The sequence below is a fragment of the Condylostylus longicornis genome, unplaced genomic scaffold, assembly GCF_029603195.1.
Source record: "Condylostylus longicornis isolate FDR11 unplaced genomic scaffold, ASM2960319v2 ptg000004l, whole genome shotgun sequence".
NCBI classification, from domain to species: Eukaryota; Metazoa; Arthropoda; class Insecta; order Diptera; family Dolichopodidae; genus Condylostylus; species Condylostylus longicornis.
In genome coordinates this window covers 19081386-19100788 of record NW_026577973.1, presented here as the reverse complement: position 1 = coordinate 19100788, position 19403 = coordinate 19081386, and the positions used below count along the sequence as shown (strand labels likewise).

Sequence of the window (19403 nt, the reverse complement as noted above, 5' to 3'; positions counted from 1 at the left end):
AATATTTTTTTTACTTTCTTCTATTATCTTGCCTCTTTCTAAGTACACATTTCGCCTTCAAAATTTTGTTTTTTTGGTTAGTTTTTCAATGGTTTCACCATTGACTTAACACTTCTATTGGGCGAAATAGCGGACTGAATTAAAAATTTTTAGAACATCGATATAAATGGTATAATTTAAAAGATTTAAATAAAAACTGTAGCAGATAACTTCCTATAATGCTAAGTATAATTTTAATAATTCCAGCGTTGTTTATTTAAGTCATGTGTTAAGAATATATTCGTTTACATTTCAATCTCCCTGTATGAAAACATAATATCCTTGTTCTTGCAATTTAACATTAAGGTTTGTTGAATAAACATTCAACGAATATGTATGTTATGATGACGACGTGAGCACTCAACAGAGCAAATAATATTAACCTTTTTTTTTAAACAAAAGATTTAATTTTATTTGCAATTAAGATTTCAAGTATTTAAATCCTTCAAAATTATAGGTATCGCGGATTACAAAGTTATCCCAAAAAATGTTAGAAAAGGATCATATTATATGTATACATACATATATATAAGTATTTTGATCTCAAAGCGGAAATCAAAAATTTGTTAACTTATTAGTTCAATACTATAATACAAAATTTTTAAATGTTTGTTATCGTTTTCAATGATTTTTTTTTCTATAAAATTTGATTTTTTATAATTTTGAATACATTCATAAAGTGGTATTTGTTTGATTTTCTTGCTCCTTCACCTTAAATATTTTTTTGTATATTATACCTACATGTATACGTAAGTACATTTACGTGGATTCTTTGAAATATTGAAATAAACTGCGACCAAACCAATGTTTGTTAAAGAGACCAATATTGTTCCTTGTTTAAAAATTGTACTTTTGATAAAAACTACATATCTTTCGGCGAAATTATTTGATTATTAATTACCTACATAATTGCTTACATATCTTCTCATTGTCTACGCTTAGAGAGACACTTTAAAATTAAAACAAATACCAATATCGGCAAATTACTTAAACTAGCTAAAGCTAATGAAATGGTTTTGTAATGAGTTCATGCTAAGTTTGATAGCGCGCGAAATTCTTAAACATTATACGTCTTATGATTGTAATACGGGGTAACACGTCAAAAAATGACATTTTCCTAATTTTGAGGGGTGATGAATTACAAGTGGAATTTAAGGAATACTTGGTTCTCATTAAATAACGTAGTATCATTAATATGGGTCGTAAATAAATTTTTCAATATCGTTAGTATCTGATGCGAATACCTATTATAGACCTATTCATATATTACTGTAGAAATAAATTTCTTTATTATGAAATTGATCATTAATAAAAATAATTTTGTTAAAACTTTTCAAAAATGTTTGTTCAAGGTAACCAAATCATACTACTAATTCTCTTTGCTTATTTAAATATTCTTCTTCTTTTGTTGCCTATCCCTAATTGGATGTCAGCGGAAATCATATAGTATTGTGAAAAATGTCCTCAATGATATTTCGATTCGTTGTTGAATTAATTAAATCACCAAAGTTTCTGATACCTGTACAGTTTCTAATGTTGCTCAGCCAAGTTAGTTTTTTTTCCTATACCTCTATTTCCTTCAATTTTTCTTTGAATTATTAACTGAGGTAGCTCGTATTTATTTCCACGCATAATATTTAACTTGCAATTTGTGAAATACGATTATGCAGAAAGATTTTGAATGCATGGCTCATTAAATTTATAAATCGGTGATCATCACATTTTTTGCCATTAGCTTTTTTCGGAAGGGCGACAAATGTTGACTCTAGCCAATCTTGTGGGAAAATTCCGGTGTTATAAATGTTGTTGAACATTTTTTCGAGCAAAGGTTTTTGTTATTGATCAGTTTAATTATTTATAGTGGAGTCTCGTCTGCTTTATTATTTTTGGCTGACACAACAGCTTTTTTGATTTCATCTTTGGTTGCAGCGTTTCGGATGGCTCTGTAAACATTTCAAGCTGTATATTCAAATATTACCAAATAATATTCTATTCTATTGAAAAAGGGATGATTCATTTCTCTGGGTCAGTGAAAAATGTGAATCACGAAGATATATTTTTCCTTTTTTTTTCCGTCTTTACTCCTAAGAGGAGCATAGGACTAGTATATTATATAAAGTTATACCCCAGTTTAATTGCGTAATGGAGTTTTAATTAGGTAGTCTGTCGTAGTTTTTCTATTCTTTATATTAAATATTTGAGATTGTTGATATTTATTGTTTTATTTTTCTTAGTTTCATTATTGAATATTATGGATATATGTAAATTACTTGAATACTAATTTCTATTTTAAAAGTGCTGTATATTAAGCTATAATAATATTGAATATAATTTTTTACAGTGACCTGACCGGCGTTCGAAACCAAGACCCTTCGGTTAAAGGACATTTAGATGTAATTAGGCAAAATTGAGAGTTGAATTTCAAAGCAGAATTTTGTTTTTACTTAATGATACAAATTTGCAAATACCATTAAAATGATAAAAATAAAACTTTCTATTTATTTTAATTATTTTAATTATTGTTTGTATGGAAGCACTTATTCCTTGAACAACTGAAAAAACTGCTTTTAAAAACACTCTATATATATTTAGGATTAGAAAAAATATGAAAAAGCTTGAGGTTTTAGAATTAAAAGTCGGAGAAAATTCATAATTTATTCGATTCAAAACTTCGAAAAGCGATTAGATTGGAACGGAATGTAAAAAAAATTTTCTTTTATTGAAATAACTGTTTATTTAAGATCTTTATAAAATTTTACCTTTGTATCTCAAAGTGTGTAGAAACAGACACATGCACAGACGGCAGAATGAAACTAATTAGCACTTTTTTCAAATAGTTTTTGGAAAAGAGCCAAAAAATTATAAAGAAAGTGGTTTTATTTCCAAGTTATACAGATTGTTTCGCCCTTTGAAAGTCGTCCATTGTAAGTGTAGCGCAGTATATAACTCTTTTGACATTTATTTCTTCTTTAATTATATGTTAAAAAAACTACTTTTCATCTTTAAAAGGAGTACAATATTGTAATATTATTTTATTATAACGCCTAAAACTATGCACAAACTATGAAAATAAAACCATGTCTATATTTTATTAAAGAAATAATAAGCTTTTAATGAAATTATACGTATTATGAGATCTTGATTCTAAATTGAGATTTATTATAGAACAATGTTATACTGCATGTCAACATACATACATATATGTGTATGAATAACAAAACAATATTTAAAATTATAATAAACAATTTATTATTATTTTTTTGAAATTTGTTCAAATATTTTTTTACAAACTATTTAACATCGAAATAGAAAATAAAATTATTTTGAAAGATTAATAAATTATTTTAATAAAATAATTAATTTCTAAATTTCAAAATTTCGTTTCATTATTATTTAATTCTTTTACTTATACCCACATTATAACCATATTATATTTATATATACTCGTATGTATGCATTAAATATACAAATAAATAAATAATAAAATTTATATGAGAATATAAATTTCGAGTAAATTAAAAAAATATGTTGTTTCCTGTATATAAAATACTTAACACAAAATTTAAGACATCAAATTTATTACACTAAATGAACATTCAAAAATATTATTATTTTATTATCAAAATATAAATGAAAAATTAATTTATTTTTGTATTTTCGTAAAGTTTATATAAATGTTATAAAAAAAAATCAAAAAACCAACACCATTTTGTAAAATTAAATTGAATTTAATATAAATTTTAAGCGCAGCCATTTTTATTTTTAAATTTCGTTATTTATGTTTAATTATATATATGTATATACTCTATATATGTCGATAAAAACGTTTATATCGAATGTGTTTACGTATCGGTATACAACGCTTTTAAATTAAAATTAATTCATTTTCATTTTGGCATTTTCATTTTTGTCTAAAGGTACAAAATGATTAAAAATTTTCTTTACAAAAAAAAATTTTTTAGCTTCAACAAACACAAATTGAATTTAAATTTGGCATGAAATAGAAAATTTAAATAATTATTTTTGTGCCAGATTAAATATAAAAATTTAAAAAGAATGGAAAAGCAAAAATAAAAAAAAATATTTTAATACAAACGTTTTATGTTTGTCCCCATGTGAATGCTCATAATAATTATACTATTATTTTCCTAGAAATGGGATTGAATTGTGTCTGAATTTGTAATTATACAAAATAATAATAAAAATAAAATTTTAATTAAAAATTTCATTTTCGTGTTCATCTGCATAATTCTATTTAGTTGACAAAAATAAAAATTCCATTCTAGAGATATATTCATATAAATACAAAAACATAATATGATCACATTGACGATTACAGTCATCAAAATTTATTTTTTAATAAGATTTGCGCGAAAGTTTATTTTCACATACTAGATGATGAAAGGCTACAAATAAAAGGTAAATGAAAAAGAATGTTAACTTTATTAAGCTCATAGTTTGTAAATTTCAAAGGAGAGCGAACTAAATAATAATTGTTTTGAAATGGTAGGTGAGAGCGAACTATACAATGATTGTTGTATTCAAAACTTTAATAAAACTAACGTAGATTTGGCTTGTTTGTTAAACAAACCCAAGTTGAGTTGAATAAAATATGGTTTGTAAAGAATACAAAACCAGTGATTTGAAAAATACTAATTTTAAATGCAAAAAACAAACAGTTAAGTAAATTATTTAAGATAAATATGTAATTACATTTTTTGATCGCATGGTTTCTTCTTTTAGCTTTTTGCTTTTATAGAAATTTGGGAAGGCTTGCAGTTTCGCACATATAAGGCACAGAAAATTCAATTTTAAGAAGAAAATTTGTGAAACTATGTATTTAAATAAAAATTAAGAGTTTTATTAGCGCCTAAGAAAATTAAAGTAAGAAATATAAAGAGTGCAAGTTTTGTTAAGAAATTAAAACAAAAAATACAGCCATCAAACTCATAGTTTGTAAAATAGCACATTAATAAATTCTTTAGAACTCGGGTCTTAGTAGTAAAGAAAAGTTTATTGGAATAATAAATTTGTAAAAAATAAAGTTTTTTAAATAAATGTTACAGAAATAATTCTTGCAAACCATTATTTTTATGTAAAGCTTTAATTGCTTATTAATTTTGTATTATACTTTTGGTATACCATTATGGCCTAACGAAATTTGATTATTGTTCCGACAGAAACTGGTATTTTGCAATCTTTGACTGATAATAACTCGGAACGGAAAGATGTAGCACAAAAATCATCCGTTCGTTAACAATCTTGTTTCCTTACATGGAAATTGTTTAAATATCTTTCTCCGTCTTCAAATTATAAAAATACCACATTAAAATTAGTTTCCTTCAGAATTCTGCAAATTTTAATAATAATACTAAATTTAATAATACTTTTAGATAATTTTTAATTAAACGATAAATACTAAAAATGTGAAATCTTAACAACTTGGCAGATACTTCAATCTTGTTTCACTAGAACAAAGGATGTGTAAATATTAAATTATTAGAGAGGAAGATTCAATCTTTTCCGCTCCAAAGCTACCGCATATCTAAAAATTAACAATATTAAATTTTTGGTAATTTTTTTTTTATGAACTTATTCGAATTCCGAAAGCTTTTTAAAATGGCTATAGAAGTAAAGTGATTTAAAAAATATGAAAAATAGTTAAGTGATCATACTTTATATGGTCTCCTATTTCAATTTTAGTGCTTCTTTTGAATTTTTGTTTTTTCCAGAAATCATGCAAAAAGGAAACGTATTTGAAAACAAATATCACACATTTCAATAAAAATATTTTACAAAACATCTTTTTTTAGCAATTTACATCATATAAAAGAAATAATCAATATTAGTTTGACCAGAGAATCTCATAAATCACGTTTTTTACCCTGTTTCCCCAGATTCTCAATTTCGCTATTTACTATGCCATCAAGTACAAATTTTGTACATTTTAGTATAATAGTAAGAAATGAGACACTTACGAAAACTAGACAAATATTGTCGTATAATGATATAGTAAATTTCATATAGTAATCAAGATTTGTCATTGTATAACAGTACAAGTTTGGTACACGCACATTAATTTGCACACAATATTTTGCCTAATATTTCGTCGAAATTTTTTAACATGTGTTTTTCTGTAATAATTCTTCCTCTCTTCTATTAATTATTTTATTAAAAAAAAAAACTTCACAAACAATTTTCTTTTCCAAGGAGGTGTATCTGTACCATTAAAGGTGGGTATAACATTTTAAAAATAAACATTTTTCAACAAACAAAAAAATACAAAAAAAATAATGCAAAAATTGGAACATGGCGACAATTTATTTTTGTGCAGTTTTTAGCATAATCGATTTGAATATTTTTCTTCTTAAATATTTAATATTTTTCATTTGAATGTCTGCGAAGTATATGAGATACGTTACATTATAGAAGAAACCACATCAGAAATAAGAAGAATAAAATTAAAATGACAAAATAAAAGATGCATGGTATGTAAAGACTTCAACTATACACAACACAAAGGAATCAAAATGGTCACCCGTGCATAACATTTTACATTGAACATCATCAACAATAAAGGAGATAGGCACTTATCATTATGTATGTATGTATGCGTATGCGGCCGTTTATTACCTCATTCATTTGAAATATGAGTTTTGGAATGTAAAATAAGTAATTAGCGTATGTTTATTATAATTTTTGGTTTCAAATTCATTCCTTTCTTTACAAAATTTCTTTTGAGGCTTTTAAATAAAGTAAGAGAAAAATTGAAAATAATTATTTCTAGACTTCGAATATTTATATAAAACCTAACAAATAAATAGAATTTTTATCATTTACAAGTTAATAATTGATTTACAGAGTTGCTAAATTTATTAAATATGAAATATTCTTAAAAATTCAAGAGAATTCGATGAAACGAAAAAATACTAAGCAAATATGAGCAATGGCATTCAAATAAAATTAATTTTTGCTTATTGTCTTAAGGATTACTTTTAATTTCACATATTAATTTCATTGGCTTTTTATTTCATTTGTTTTTTTTGGAACAAGAATTTTTTACCACTTTCAAGTGCAATCTTTTCCATTTTCATTGAGAACATAACATGCGAAAGCCACTATACGATACGGCTACGAAACTTTCCGAAATTTAAGCTAGACCATGAGCAGAGAGAATTTCTACATAATTGTGAACATAAGTTTTCCCTCTAAAATTTTCTGTACTAGTGGCAACATCGTAAAATTTAAAAATAGTATGTTGATATTTTACACACCTTTATAAATAAATAATTTTTATTATTCTATATACATACATCCATAAATATAAGTATTTTGCCGCAAGAATATGAAGAATTAAGAACATTATGATGTAGGAAAACATAATGATAAAAACTTATACGCAACGCGCTCATACTTCAAATACTCAAGCTAATTAAATAATATTAATTTATTCTTTTTTATTTTGCATTATAATATTAATTTCACCTTCCTCTGTAATGCATGCAATGTCAATCAAACAACTTTTGATGCATAATATGAGAAAAATTTAATTTGACGGCTTGATCTAAATATTGTTAAATGTAGTACTTAATTTAATATTTAAAATATTTATGAATTTTAGAAAGAAAAATAAATAAGAAAGTGCATTTTATGGTTATTGTAGGAAATAAAATTGCTAAAGAATAAAAAAAATCAGGAATTATTAGTAACATAACAAAAGCAGTATAATAAAAAAAAAACAAATTTTAAATTTTGTATTAGTATTTTTATTTATTAGAAAAAATAAATCCTAATTATAATTTATTTTTATCGGTCTTATTATCATATAAAACGAATTGATCATTATTATAAGATAATCAGGTAATCCGTCACGTGTTGCTGGGAAGAGATTGCACATTTTTTAATTCCCTTATTCTTCTGCTTCAACAAACTCTTTCAATGTGTCTGAAAATTTCTATTGGACCCCATAAGCATGTTTATACTAAAATTGTATTCATATTTAAGATTTCCGGTAAACTTAAAACCTCTTCGTTGATCACGTATTTTTTCGGCATAAATTTATTGTTAAAGCTACTAAAATCTATCAAATGTCAATTACAAAAAATCTGCAATAAATAACAAAAAAATCAATAATTAAAATTTTTTTCTGAATCCATTTATGGACACCAGACACCTCCCAGCGCAGATTCCCTAATGAAACAAAAGTTGTAGATCTCGTCGAAAGCTTTTTGACAATAGCCCATTTTTCTTTCAGGTTTTTGTTGAAAATTTTGTTAAAACATATTAAATATCTAAAAAAACTAATTCCACTGAAGCAAACAGAAAATACAAGTTACGTATATAATTCGAGAGAAAAAAATGAAATGTTTTTGAGATTCTTAGTTTTCCTTAACAATCAAGCACAAAAAGATTTTGAATTATAGATTTTTAACACAAACTTATTTTTACTATATGACTTTCAAAACCTAAATGGTCAAATTGATGAAGAAATGTGAAAAAATTACAAGTTCAAAATTTTTATATTCAACGAAAAAACTAAACCTTTTAGACCTAATAAATGATCCTGATTTACATTAATCAAATTCAAAAATTTTAATATTGCAAAATCGTTTGCTCTTTCCCCAACCACCTTCATGCTCCAACATCAAAAAAGTACATAGGTGTTTTCCACATAATTTTTTTTTGAGTTGGCATAATCATCATTACATTTTCTTAGATCTCAAAGACATAAAACAGATCTAAATCAACCAAAACACTTTTGAAACAATTATAATTTACAATTAATATACATGAAACTTACTAAAATGTTGGTTGACAAAATCTCTTACAGTCTTTTGAAATAAAAAAAATTCTCGTAAGTATTCAAATTCTCGCTGCACGAAAAATGAATACAGCTTCTAAATACTGATTATTCTATGAGTTCCTGTGTACTAAAAAATACTGAATAATTGAATAAAAAATTAAAAACCTTAGTTCTACTGCTAATCACATAAGGACTGCCTATAATCATGTCTTTCAGAGGATTTACCTTCTTTAGTGGACAATATTATAAAAATTATTAGATTCTCATTTTCCATTTCTCTGTTTTAAACAAATTTTTACTTTTTGTAGACGAAGTCTATTACAATCATGACATAGTTGATGTTATAACTTGGTTATAACAGCATTAATTGAAACAACAACTAACACAAATAGTGTTTACCTTGTCGCAAGGGAAAAAATACTTAAATTTTCTTACTCTTTCCTTCCCACTTCTAAATCTTTTTTAAGTTATTTCTGATGTTAAAGAATAAAAAAAACAAATAAAAGCAGAGAAATATCGCTTCGAAAAAACTTTGTTTATTTTTTATGGTGCAAATAAAAATTTAAATTGCAATTCCACTAAGTATATGCATATATATGTATGTATATACACATAAGTAATATTATAAAAAATGTACAAAAATGTACAAGTGTTGCATATTGCAATAAATTCTGCAAATCTAAAACTTTTGAACTAAAACAAAAACGAAAAACTGTCTGCATTAGCAAATATACCTAGATTTTGTGCAATATTAGAGTTTGAATATTCGATCTAGCCAATTTGTTTGACAACAATAATTTTTTTTACTATGTAAATGATCTTTTTAAAGGAAGTTTCGTACAACGTAGGATTTATTTGGTAATTTGCAGAATTGTAAATTTTTATGTCTGCTATTGTAAATCATAGGATAATACTTGTATTATTAAACGAGTTTCTATAGCAAATTTATTTGATCAAACCTACATGCTTGTAAAATAAAGAATAGTATCCATAAATTAATAATAAAACAATATTGAAAAAATTAAAGCTCGAATTGTTTTTTAGAGCTAAATGCTTATTCATGTACTAAAAATTTTATTATACGGTAAATCATCTGATCTGTCTGATATCATTCAGAGAATTAAATCGCGATTGAGAAAAACTACGAAAAAAGATTTTATACCCAGTTTTTTTTTTGAAAATTTTTTTTGTTATATAAGTAAATATCGACGGACTGGGACAAGTTAAAAAATACTTTGGAAATGTAGATTTATATTCCTAGGTTTTCATAAGAAAGTCAGGGAATAGAATTTTACATAAAACTGAAATAATCGGGAAATAAAATCAATATATTATCTGAATATAAATATGATTACTTCTACACATTTGATTTAGCAATAATTTGGCTAAGAAGATGCTACATAACCCAAAATTTGTGATATGTTACTTGGATTTTAAAAAATGTTAAAAATTTTTGAAGTGCAAAAGTATTTCTGTGAACAAAAACTAGAAAAAGGTTTATTCTAAAACTTGAAATTAACATTACTAGAAGACATGCCACACCAAATTAAATGCCTGTCTTCTAACACTACGCTTTTAGCCCTTTTTATTCCTTAGTGTAAAAATTATAAGAATTTAACAGCTTCTATCTAATTGAATAAAAAGGGTTAAATGAATTTAAAAAATATACTTGTAGCAAGTAAATTTCTTTTTATGGACATTTACATTATCTCAACCTAATGAGCTTGTTCATCAACCTGTAAATTTGCATTACTTGAGCATTGTACATTCATATGTGCGCGTAACAAAATACGTCAATATTCATGATTATGGTGAACGTAAACCTCAAAAATGTACATCTGAAAATGCAATATTATGCATGTAATATTATTTTACAGGGTATTATTTTTAACGTACATTATAGTATGTTTTAATGAAAAATATATAAAAATTAAGCGAGACTAAACATAAATAAAGAGGAAAAGAAAATCAAAACATTTTTCCTGGAAAATATTTACACACGTAAGTAAATAACTGTTCGACTACCGTTTTCCAATTGATAATTTTATAACGCCTATGAAAATAACATTTTAAAAACAAGAAAACATAGAAATCGTAAAATTGCAGTCATGCGAGTGTCGCGCAGTAGAATTTTGTGAATATAAAAGAAATTTATAGATAATTCAATATATTATAATATTGTGTATAAACACACACATATACCTTCAAAATTTGTTTTTAATACACAACAGCAACTTGAAGTATCTTTCGGTTAGCTTTGGTAAAGACAACGTTCAAAAATAAAACAAATACACTTAAGCTGAATCTTTCGAATAAAAATTGAATAAACGGTGATCATGAAATTTAAGTGTATAAAATTTCTTTTACTTAAAAAAACAAATACATACTCTACAAACACTTTATAACATTAAATATTACAACATTAAATTTTCAAAAAATGTTTTTTAACAAATAGCAATATTATGATTAACTTTAATACACACACTTAAGTGAGCAATACTCAGTACTCTAATACACGATTCAGGTTGCGAGTTGTTGCGATATTGTAGCAACAGGGCGAAAACGTAATTCGAGCCACGTAACTAATTGGATCTGTTGTAACTAGTTGGATCTGTTGTAACTAGTTGGATCTGTTGTAACTAGTTGGATCTGTTGTAACTAGTTGGATCTGTTGTAACTAGTTGGATCTGTTGTGGCCCCAACTAAATATAAACGCAGCTATTCCCCCGAAACCTAATCATTTCAACAAATTTAAGTATTTTGTTAGCGGCACAATATGAATTGTTATGTATTACTGTAATTTTTACGTCATAAAATTTTGTAATATGAATTTTGAAATAATTGCATATTTATAGGTAATCGATATTGATATTTCTTAATTTTTGAACGTATTTAGTTTAGACTTTAGTATTTCTACGTTGTTTGTGTTTTTATGTGTGTTTTTATGTGTTTTTAGGAGATTTTTAAATTAAATTTGCCTGCAACATATTCTCATAATAATCATTAGCTGATAAACGTGGAAAAATCTCTTCTTTTCGAATATTCTCGACTTACCCCTAAGGGCTTGGACTTCTTCACGGTCTTGGACTTGGTATTTTATAAATCTTTATCACAAGCTTATTAACTGTATACATCTGCATTATTGAAAGATATAGATCATAGGAGACCATTACTTTATATTTTTGTGCGGAGAATAAAAATAAAGTCTTTAAGTATAAAAATTTAAGTATTTGGTAGTTTTCCTTCATTAAAAAAAAAAAGAAGTTCCAAAATAAATCGGCGCTATTATATGTTTTTCGGTTTTATAGTAAAATTGATTCTCTGCAAAATTGGCTAGTTCGACTCAATGTAAAGAAAAAGACCCTTTCGGTAACAAATTTTTCAAAATTTCATTAGTTTAAGTTTTTACCTACTGAGAACTTGAACTATGAATTTTATAAATGTTTAATTGCAATTTCTGAAATAATAATTGTTTGTATAATAGTCAATATTTCTTTAGAAAATTAGGAAATTATTTTCTACAGCTAATTCACTTTCAAAAGAATCACCGACATCATAATTTTTTTATAAATTAAGCGCTTTTATTAAAATACTTGAAGCTCTATTTACTTATATTACTGAAGAGTACTAATTATCAGTTATCGTTACAATTTTGTACATGCTTATAATCACATATACATACATATTATCATAATCAATGTAAATAATCATAATTATATAAAAAAATTAAAAAGTTCAATTAACTTTCAGTTTCATCTTTCCCATCCCATCTCTTGTCCATCATATTTTCCACAGTTCAATACAATTCTGATGAAAAGGAAACATCTTTTGATAATATTCCATATAATAAAGGGTTCATGTAATTGTCATCATCAATATATTAATCGCTTTTTTTGAAAAACAATAATAATATGTTTTTTTTGTATGCGCATGTATAAATTGTATGTACACACATTAAAATTATATTTGAGTTTTATTATCATTTATAATGTTATAATTTCTATGGGCATTTATTTTTTTCATCTCTATTAATTTTTATACAATTATTTTTGTATTGAGTGTCTCATCTTCTTTTTTTTATTTTTCTTAAGTTCAAAATGGTTATCGAGATTTTTCAGGGTCTTGATAATACTTTAACGGTTCAACAGTGATAGTTAACGTATAATTTCATATATTTTTAATAAAAATTAATACATGCAACATTTTAAATAATTGTAATGAGTGAAAAAACACAAAATATTGACATTATAATAAAAAAAATTGTTTATATTAAGTCTTCTACAATAAAACCACAAAGAATTTACATATTGAGATTTATAAAAAATTGATATAGAGAGTTCTATTTTAAAATTCAAATAGCTTTTTTTTGTGATTATGGCATTTAGAAATTATTTATTTTCATAGAAATTTTGTTTTTTTGTTTTTAATTCAAAACTCAATTAGTTTTGAGCATTTTCTTTTCTAATATTGCCGATATAAGAATCGTAATAATACTGAAAGTACATTTAGGTAAACATAGTCTACATTTAGGTAAAATTTAGACAAAACTTAAATAAAATGCTTTGTTTAACTTGTTGTTGGTGGAGATTGTTATTTAATTAACCCCCTTTCATGGTGCTCATGTTAGACAACATTATGCGCTAATTCGAAATTACTGACCACACTATTGATTTTTAATCTTGATTTCTTAAAAGTTGGTGATTTTCTCAATACCTGAACAGTAAAAATGAAATTGTATCATTCTATTTGTATATCCGGTTATATAAAAATTACTGAAAAAAGATAATTGTACATATGTACATATTAATAAAATAATTTATATATAACTCCTGTTCTGTGCTATAACACATTCGTCTTAAGTTACGAATTCAAATTTATAAAAAGTGAGAATGCAGAATACTTATTTTCCTGGATACGAAATTGCCATATATAGTAAAGAACAGGAAAACAATATGAAATTGTTTTTCATACAAGAAACAAATTTCATATTGTCGGGTACAGATATTTCAATGTTGAAGTGAAATTTACTTAAAATTAGAAAATAAAAATATTATTTTTTCAACTCAAATTAACAATTTCGCATTCATCTATTAAAACCATAATGTCATTAACGAAATTTTTATTAACTTTCTAAATTATTACTATCTAAAATGATATTATTTCTTTAAAATTTAAGTATTTGAAATTATTGTCATTAACACTCTTCTACACGGCAACTTGAAAAAATCTCGAATTACGGCAGTTCGTAGATATCGATAAGAATATTATATAATCAAAACGAAACCTCTTTCTACCTGTTCATCTCTCCGAATCATTATTCTTAAAATTTTACAAAATAACTATTTAACTTCAACATTGCTTATGGATAGAATTACAATTTCTTTTGACTTTTTGTCAAAGATGTAAATCCTAATACCTTAAATAAATAAGTTAGTAATCAACTACATATTAACTTTTCAGGTTAATTAAGAACTTTCTAATAGAACTACATATTACTATAAAACACATAAATATATGCAATATTGCAGCAACATTATACCACAAAATTGTATTGGAGTATTTGTTCCTCTAATAAAACACAATTTTCATTATTTAAGCTTAAGCAATAAATCATAATGGTTCAATACGTCCACAAAACCATGGATTGATCAAACTACACTTTTATTTTAAATACTAATTTTTAGAATAAGTATTTCAACTATTCTTTTTAAAATATCTAAAAATAATATTAGCAAAAATTTATATTTATATTTAAAATATATTATTTTATTAAACATCAATAATTTTTATACTTAAATTAGAATTATGTGTTTGTATATGTGCGTGTATAAAGAGATAGATTTAAAGTAATAAAAATATTAAGACATATTAATGTGCACATACATTTATACACATATATTTATAATAATATTTGTTCCTTGCAAATCTTATTATTAAATAAAAAGTTTAATGGGTCACGCGTGATTAAAAAAAGTCACAGATTTCAACCAAAACAAGTAATTTAATGCTAAATGAAAATCTATGAAGCGCTTAACATTTACTTGTTTACATAATATGAAATTTATGGAAAAAAAAGTTTTTTTTTTAAATTAAAAATATAAGCAATCATTTTTTTAATATAAAATTTATTAAAAAAAAAAATAATAAACATTGTATGGATACACATTTGAAAATTTCCATTAGAAAGATTAGCACAAGCTTTTAATCTTATCATTAATATTTTTTTTTGCTCCGGTATTAAATGAAAATGATTTATAACTTTTGAGATGTATAGAATGTTAGATAACAGCAAAAGATATGCAAATTAAGAAAAAAGAAATTAAGTACAATTCTTTGAGTCATCTGTTATCTTGTTACCTGGGCCCTATTTCATCGTCTCATTTTTACTTTTTTTTTTAATCAATTATAATCAAAAAATTTGCTAAGTATCTGTTAAAACAAAAAAGTAATGAACTATGCTAATTAAAAGAAAAGAATAAAGTCAAAAGGAAGTAAAACCAAAAGTATATTTGAAAGTGGTTGGCACAGTGGTTAAGGACCTGTTGAAATACTTACTCCAAATTATATTTTTGCTGCAAATAACCTACGAAATGAGCTTTCAAGTTTAAAATAGTCCAAAACAACTACCGTTGAAAATCGAGAGCTCAATGAAATTTTAAATAGAAAAATGTCTTATGGCATCTTAAGTACGTTTATACCAAGTGCGAAAGCGAAAAGAAACTGAAGACTGTAAACATCAATCCAATTTAATTAAAATTTTTTAATTATTCTTTTAAACTTAATATTTCTTTTTAGAAATCGTCAATCTACACTTGATTTACACACTGTACAAGATAAAATGCATAACTGAATGTTTGCCTGTATGTTATTATAAACAAGCTAGTTTATACAAAATAATTTTGAGTTTAAGACATTTAGATGTACAATCATATAAATTGGTGCAAACTATTAAAATCTTGCTCGTACAAAATGTTTTCTTTTTTGTTGCAGACATAAAATTGTAACTTAATACTCGTCTAATACAGTATGTGCATACATAAGCATGAATATAATAAATTTCAAACTAAATTCATATATGTATTTAATTTAATCATTACGCTTCTTATAGACGGAGAACGTTACAGTTTTTTTTTTGTAAATCACGGTTCATTGATAATTATTAGCATCAACAATAGTTTTGATTGTATCGTATGTAATTATTTTTACAGAGGAATAAAATATTTAAGATCACTTATTTATATTAAATTAACACAAGATAAGTAATAGAGCCTAATTAATATTTAGGGAAAATTTGTATATTTTGCACTTCATATAGCAAGATCCACGTATTAGAAATGTTGATTATTAAATTTATTGAATACTTAAATGAATGATATGGCTTGCGCTGCGTAATAAATTTGTCTCTCAATTTCGAGTGGCAAAAATTAAAATCGTGTGTCATTCTTTATATATGACATATTTATGTATCCTACAAGTACTCGTAAATGCATTTGATTCTTTTACCACTTCAAGCTGTCTTAATTCAAAACTAAAATAAGAAATTTTTCATTGGTTTCACTAAAATTAAAATACTTGTTTTAATTCAATATTTTATTATAGATCCACCAGAACATCTTACACTATATTCTGCTAAGAGTTATTCGAACACGTAAAAAAATTAAAAGTATTAAACCAAAATTTCTTAATTAATCGGAACTCCGACTAAAATTATGTTTTTCGATTTCAAAAATTTACTTTTTTATTTTTTTTTTGTTGTTTCGAAATTAAGCTTATATTATTTAAAATTAGTCATATAATTTTGTTTTTCTATTCATTAAATTATTGGGAATTGTATGGAAATCTTTGTAAAAATTTTGATACGGTTTAAAAATTGTCTACTTACATTGTTTGCGCCAATTATTATATTTAATATAGAGCCATCACGTAAATAAATTCTTAAAAAAATTATATATTAATTACGATAGGCAGTGCTGGGAAGTCAATTAAAACCGGTTCGCATATAACTTAAGTATAGGTATAACACTCAAGTGTAGATATACTATTTAAGTACGATAATACTTAAAGTTTAGAGTTTAGTTGTTGTATTATAACAACTAAGAATGTATTACAAATTTTATGCATGAGCACATGTGCCTTTAAATTATATTCTGCACAATTTATATTTTAATTTCGAACTTTCGATTGCAACAGTCAAAATAATGCTTGTATATATTATGCTCAGTTATATAACAAAATAATCTCATATTATAAACTATTGACACGATATTTTACTATTATTATTTACCATTACTATACAATTTTATTAGAACACGAGTGATAATCCTAGTTTCTTAACGTTATAAGTTCTGCTCTAAAATTATAAATAGACTTTGCGAAACATAGTCTATTTGATATCAAGGTTTAAATTTTTTTTATTTTCCTAGAAACCAATAAAATATTATAACAAAATTTAGGGTTCAGTGAATGGAACGATTGTTAAAGATGCTATGTATAAATTACTTTCTCAATTGTAATTATGATTTTATGTTGTGAGCTTTGAAGATTCATATTATGTAAATATTGTAGGACGCATTAAAATTACGTAAAATAGAAAATTGTCAAATACATTTTTTGATTAATGTTAAACTTTAGAGAATATTGTAATAAAAAAACAAGAAAAAGTAAAAGTTACTAAAATTAAAAAATCTGATAGAAACACACTAATTAATTTAGCAATCTTAATTTCAGTTTGATGTGTCGTAACAGAGCATATTAGACAAATTAGAGGGTTTAAAAATAAAAATCATAAAAATAGTTAAAATTTGCAATTTTTTTTTTTTATAATTAACACCAAAATTTTTTCTTAAGAAATTATAGAAATTTTAAAAATTAGATTAGAAAAAATAATGAAATTAAACTTATTTTTAACTTTGAATTTAACAATTATAAACTTTTTTTATTAAATGACAAACACATTTGAATTTGTCAATTTAAAATAAGAGAACTATAGGGGTTTTTTGCTATTTCTTATTTGAAAGGACTTAATCAGTTCCAACATCACCTTTAGTGCTTTGGGTCCTCGTTTAATATTGACCCTCAATTTTGACACCCCTTTATACTACTACTAAGAACCATAATTCAAAATATGACTTTAGATCAATTGCCTTTGCATACATATAAAGATCTAGTAGTGCGCATTGCAAAATAAATCTAGAACTATAAAATAAATAAACTAAACTATTTAGTTTCTGTATCAATAATTTGCATAATATAATGTATGTATATATGTTTATATTGGCATGAAAAGTATAACAGAGTCTAATGATAAAAAATTAAGATGATTTATTTTCTCGAAGTTCTCATTTCATTTTCTAAGATCGATAATTCGCCGTATTTAAGAACTCGGCATTTAGAAGCAAATGTTGATTAAATATACATATAAAATTTGCTATAAACACAAAAGCTGACAGCAAAGCTACGGTTTAAAACAATAGTGTTTATTTGTTATACTGGAAAAATTAAGTTATTAATTTTATTGAATCATTGTCTTAAAAGATATACGATATAAGAAAATTCATGAATTTTTTTAAATTTTGCCAAACCTTATTAATAACTAGCATTTTTGTGTTACATAAGAAAAGTTTAACATCACAATCCAGTTTTGACTTTTCTTTATGCCATAAAATTATATAAGACGTTTTTTCTATAGCACTAAATAATATTTAAAACTGTAAAATACGAATATTTGATAATAAGAATAATTTTTTACTAACCTGCGTCCATATTCCCGGCGGGTATAAAATATGAAATAATTTTCAATGTGAATAAATTTTGTATTTATAATATTATAATATTACAGATAATGTTTTCGATTTTTATTGCACAATTTTTTATTGTATTTATTATGTAGTTGTGTTAGCATATAAACTTATGAAATATACTTGATGAACAAATAAAGTGTTCGAATTCTAATATTTTCGGATAAAAAAAATTTTTTACAATTTTAACATAGGCAAATTTAAATAATTTTTTTTTTCAATTTTTCTAATTTATTAATTTGAAATATAATTTAAAATATGGCTGAAGTAAAAACTTCATATGCAATAAAAACCAATTAAATGAATTACCGGTATATAAAAAGTCTTTCGTCCGCTATCAATAAAACAAAACCATTAACGAATTGCGAGATTAAAACTTTAAACTAAAAAAATTTTTATTAATTTTATAAATTAATTTAAAATATTGCCTTAATGTTTATTCGTTTCAAAAATTATATTTTTTTTATTTTAAATCAATTAATTTTTTTTTGGTAATTTTTCAAGTTTGATGCTAAAACACTTTTCATTTTGCCAAACAACTTTTTATTATAAAATCTTTATTAGTTTTTAATAATTGCATTAAAACAGAATATGCACTTACAGAACTGTTTCATTTTAGTTAAAGTACTTTCTGTTTTTTTTTTGATTTTATTAAACAAAACAAAAAAAATTATTATAATTTTCAATTTTCTTTCTTCTTTCGTTTTTACCGTAAAATTGTTTTAGTCATGTGTGAACGCACATAAATGTCATTTCAAACTAAA

The 19403-nt window shown here is 24.5% G+C and overlaps 1 protein-coding gene across 1 annotated transcript in view; it reads right to left on the bottom strand.

The window, feature by feature from the left end:
- The window catches only part of LOC129611393 (paired box protein Pax-1), a 39278-nt gene extending 20556 nt beyond the window's left edge, over positions 1 to 18722 (bottom strand). Inside the window, exon 1 of the mRNA XM_055524532.1 lies at positions 18595 to 18722. Within this exon, the coding sequence (XP_055380507.1) occupies positions 18595 to 18604 (10 nt within the window). The 5' untranslated portion in view covers positions 18605 to 18722. The remainder of the gene's footprint in view (positions 1 to 18594) is intronic.
- Between the last annotated feature and the right edge of the window lie 681 nt (positions 18723 to 19403).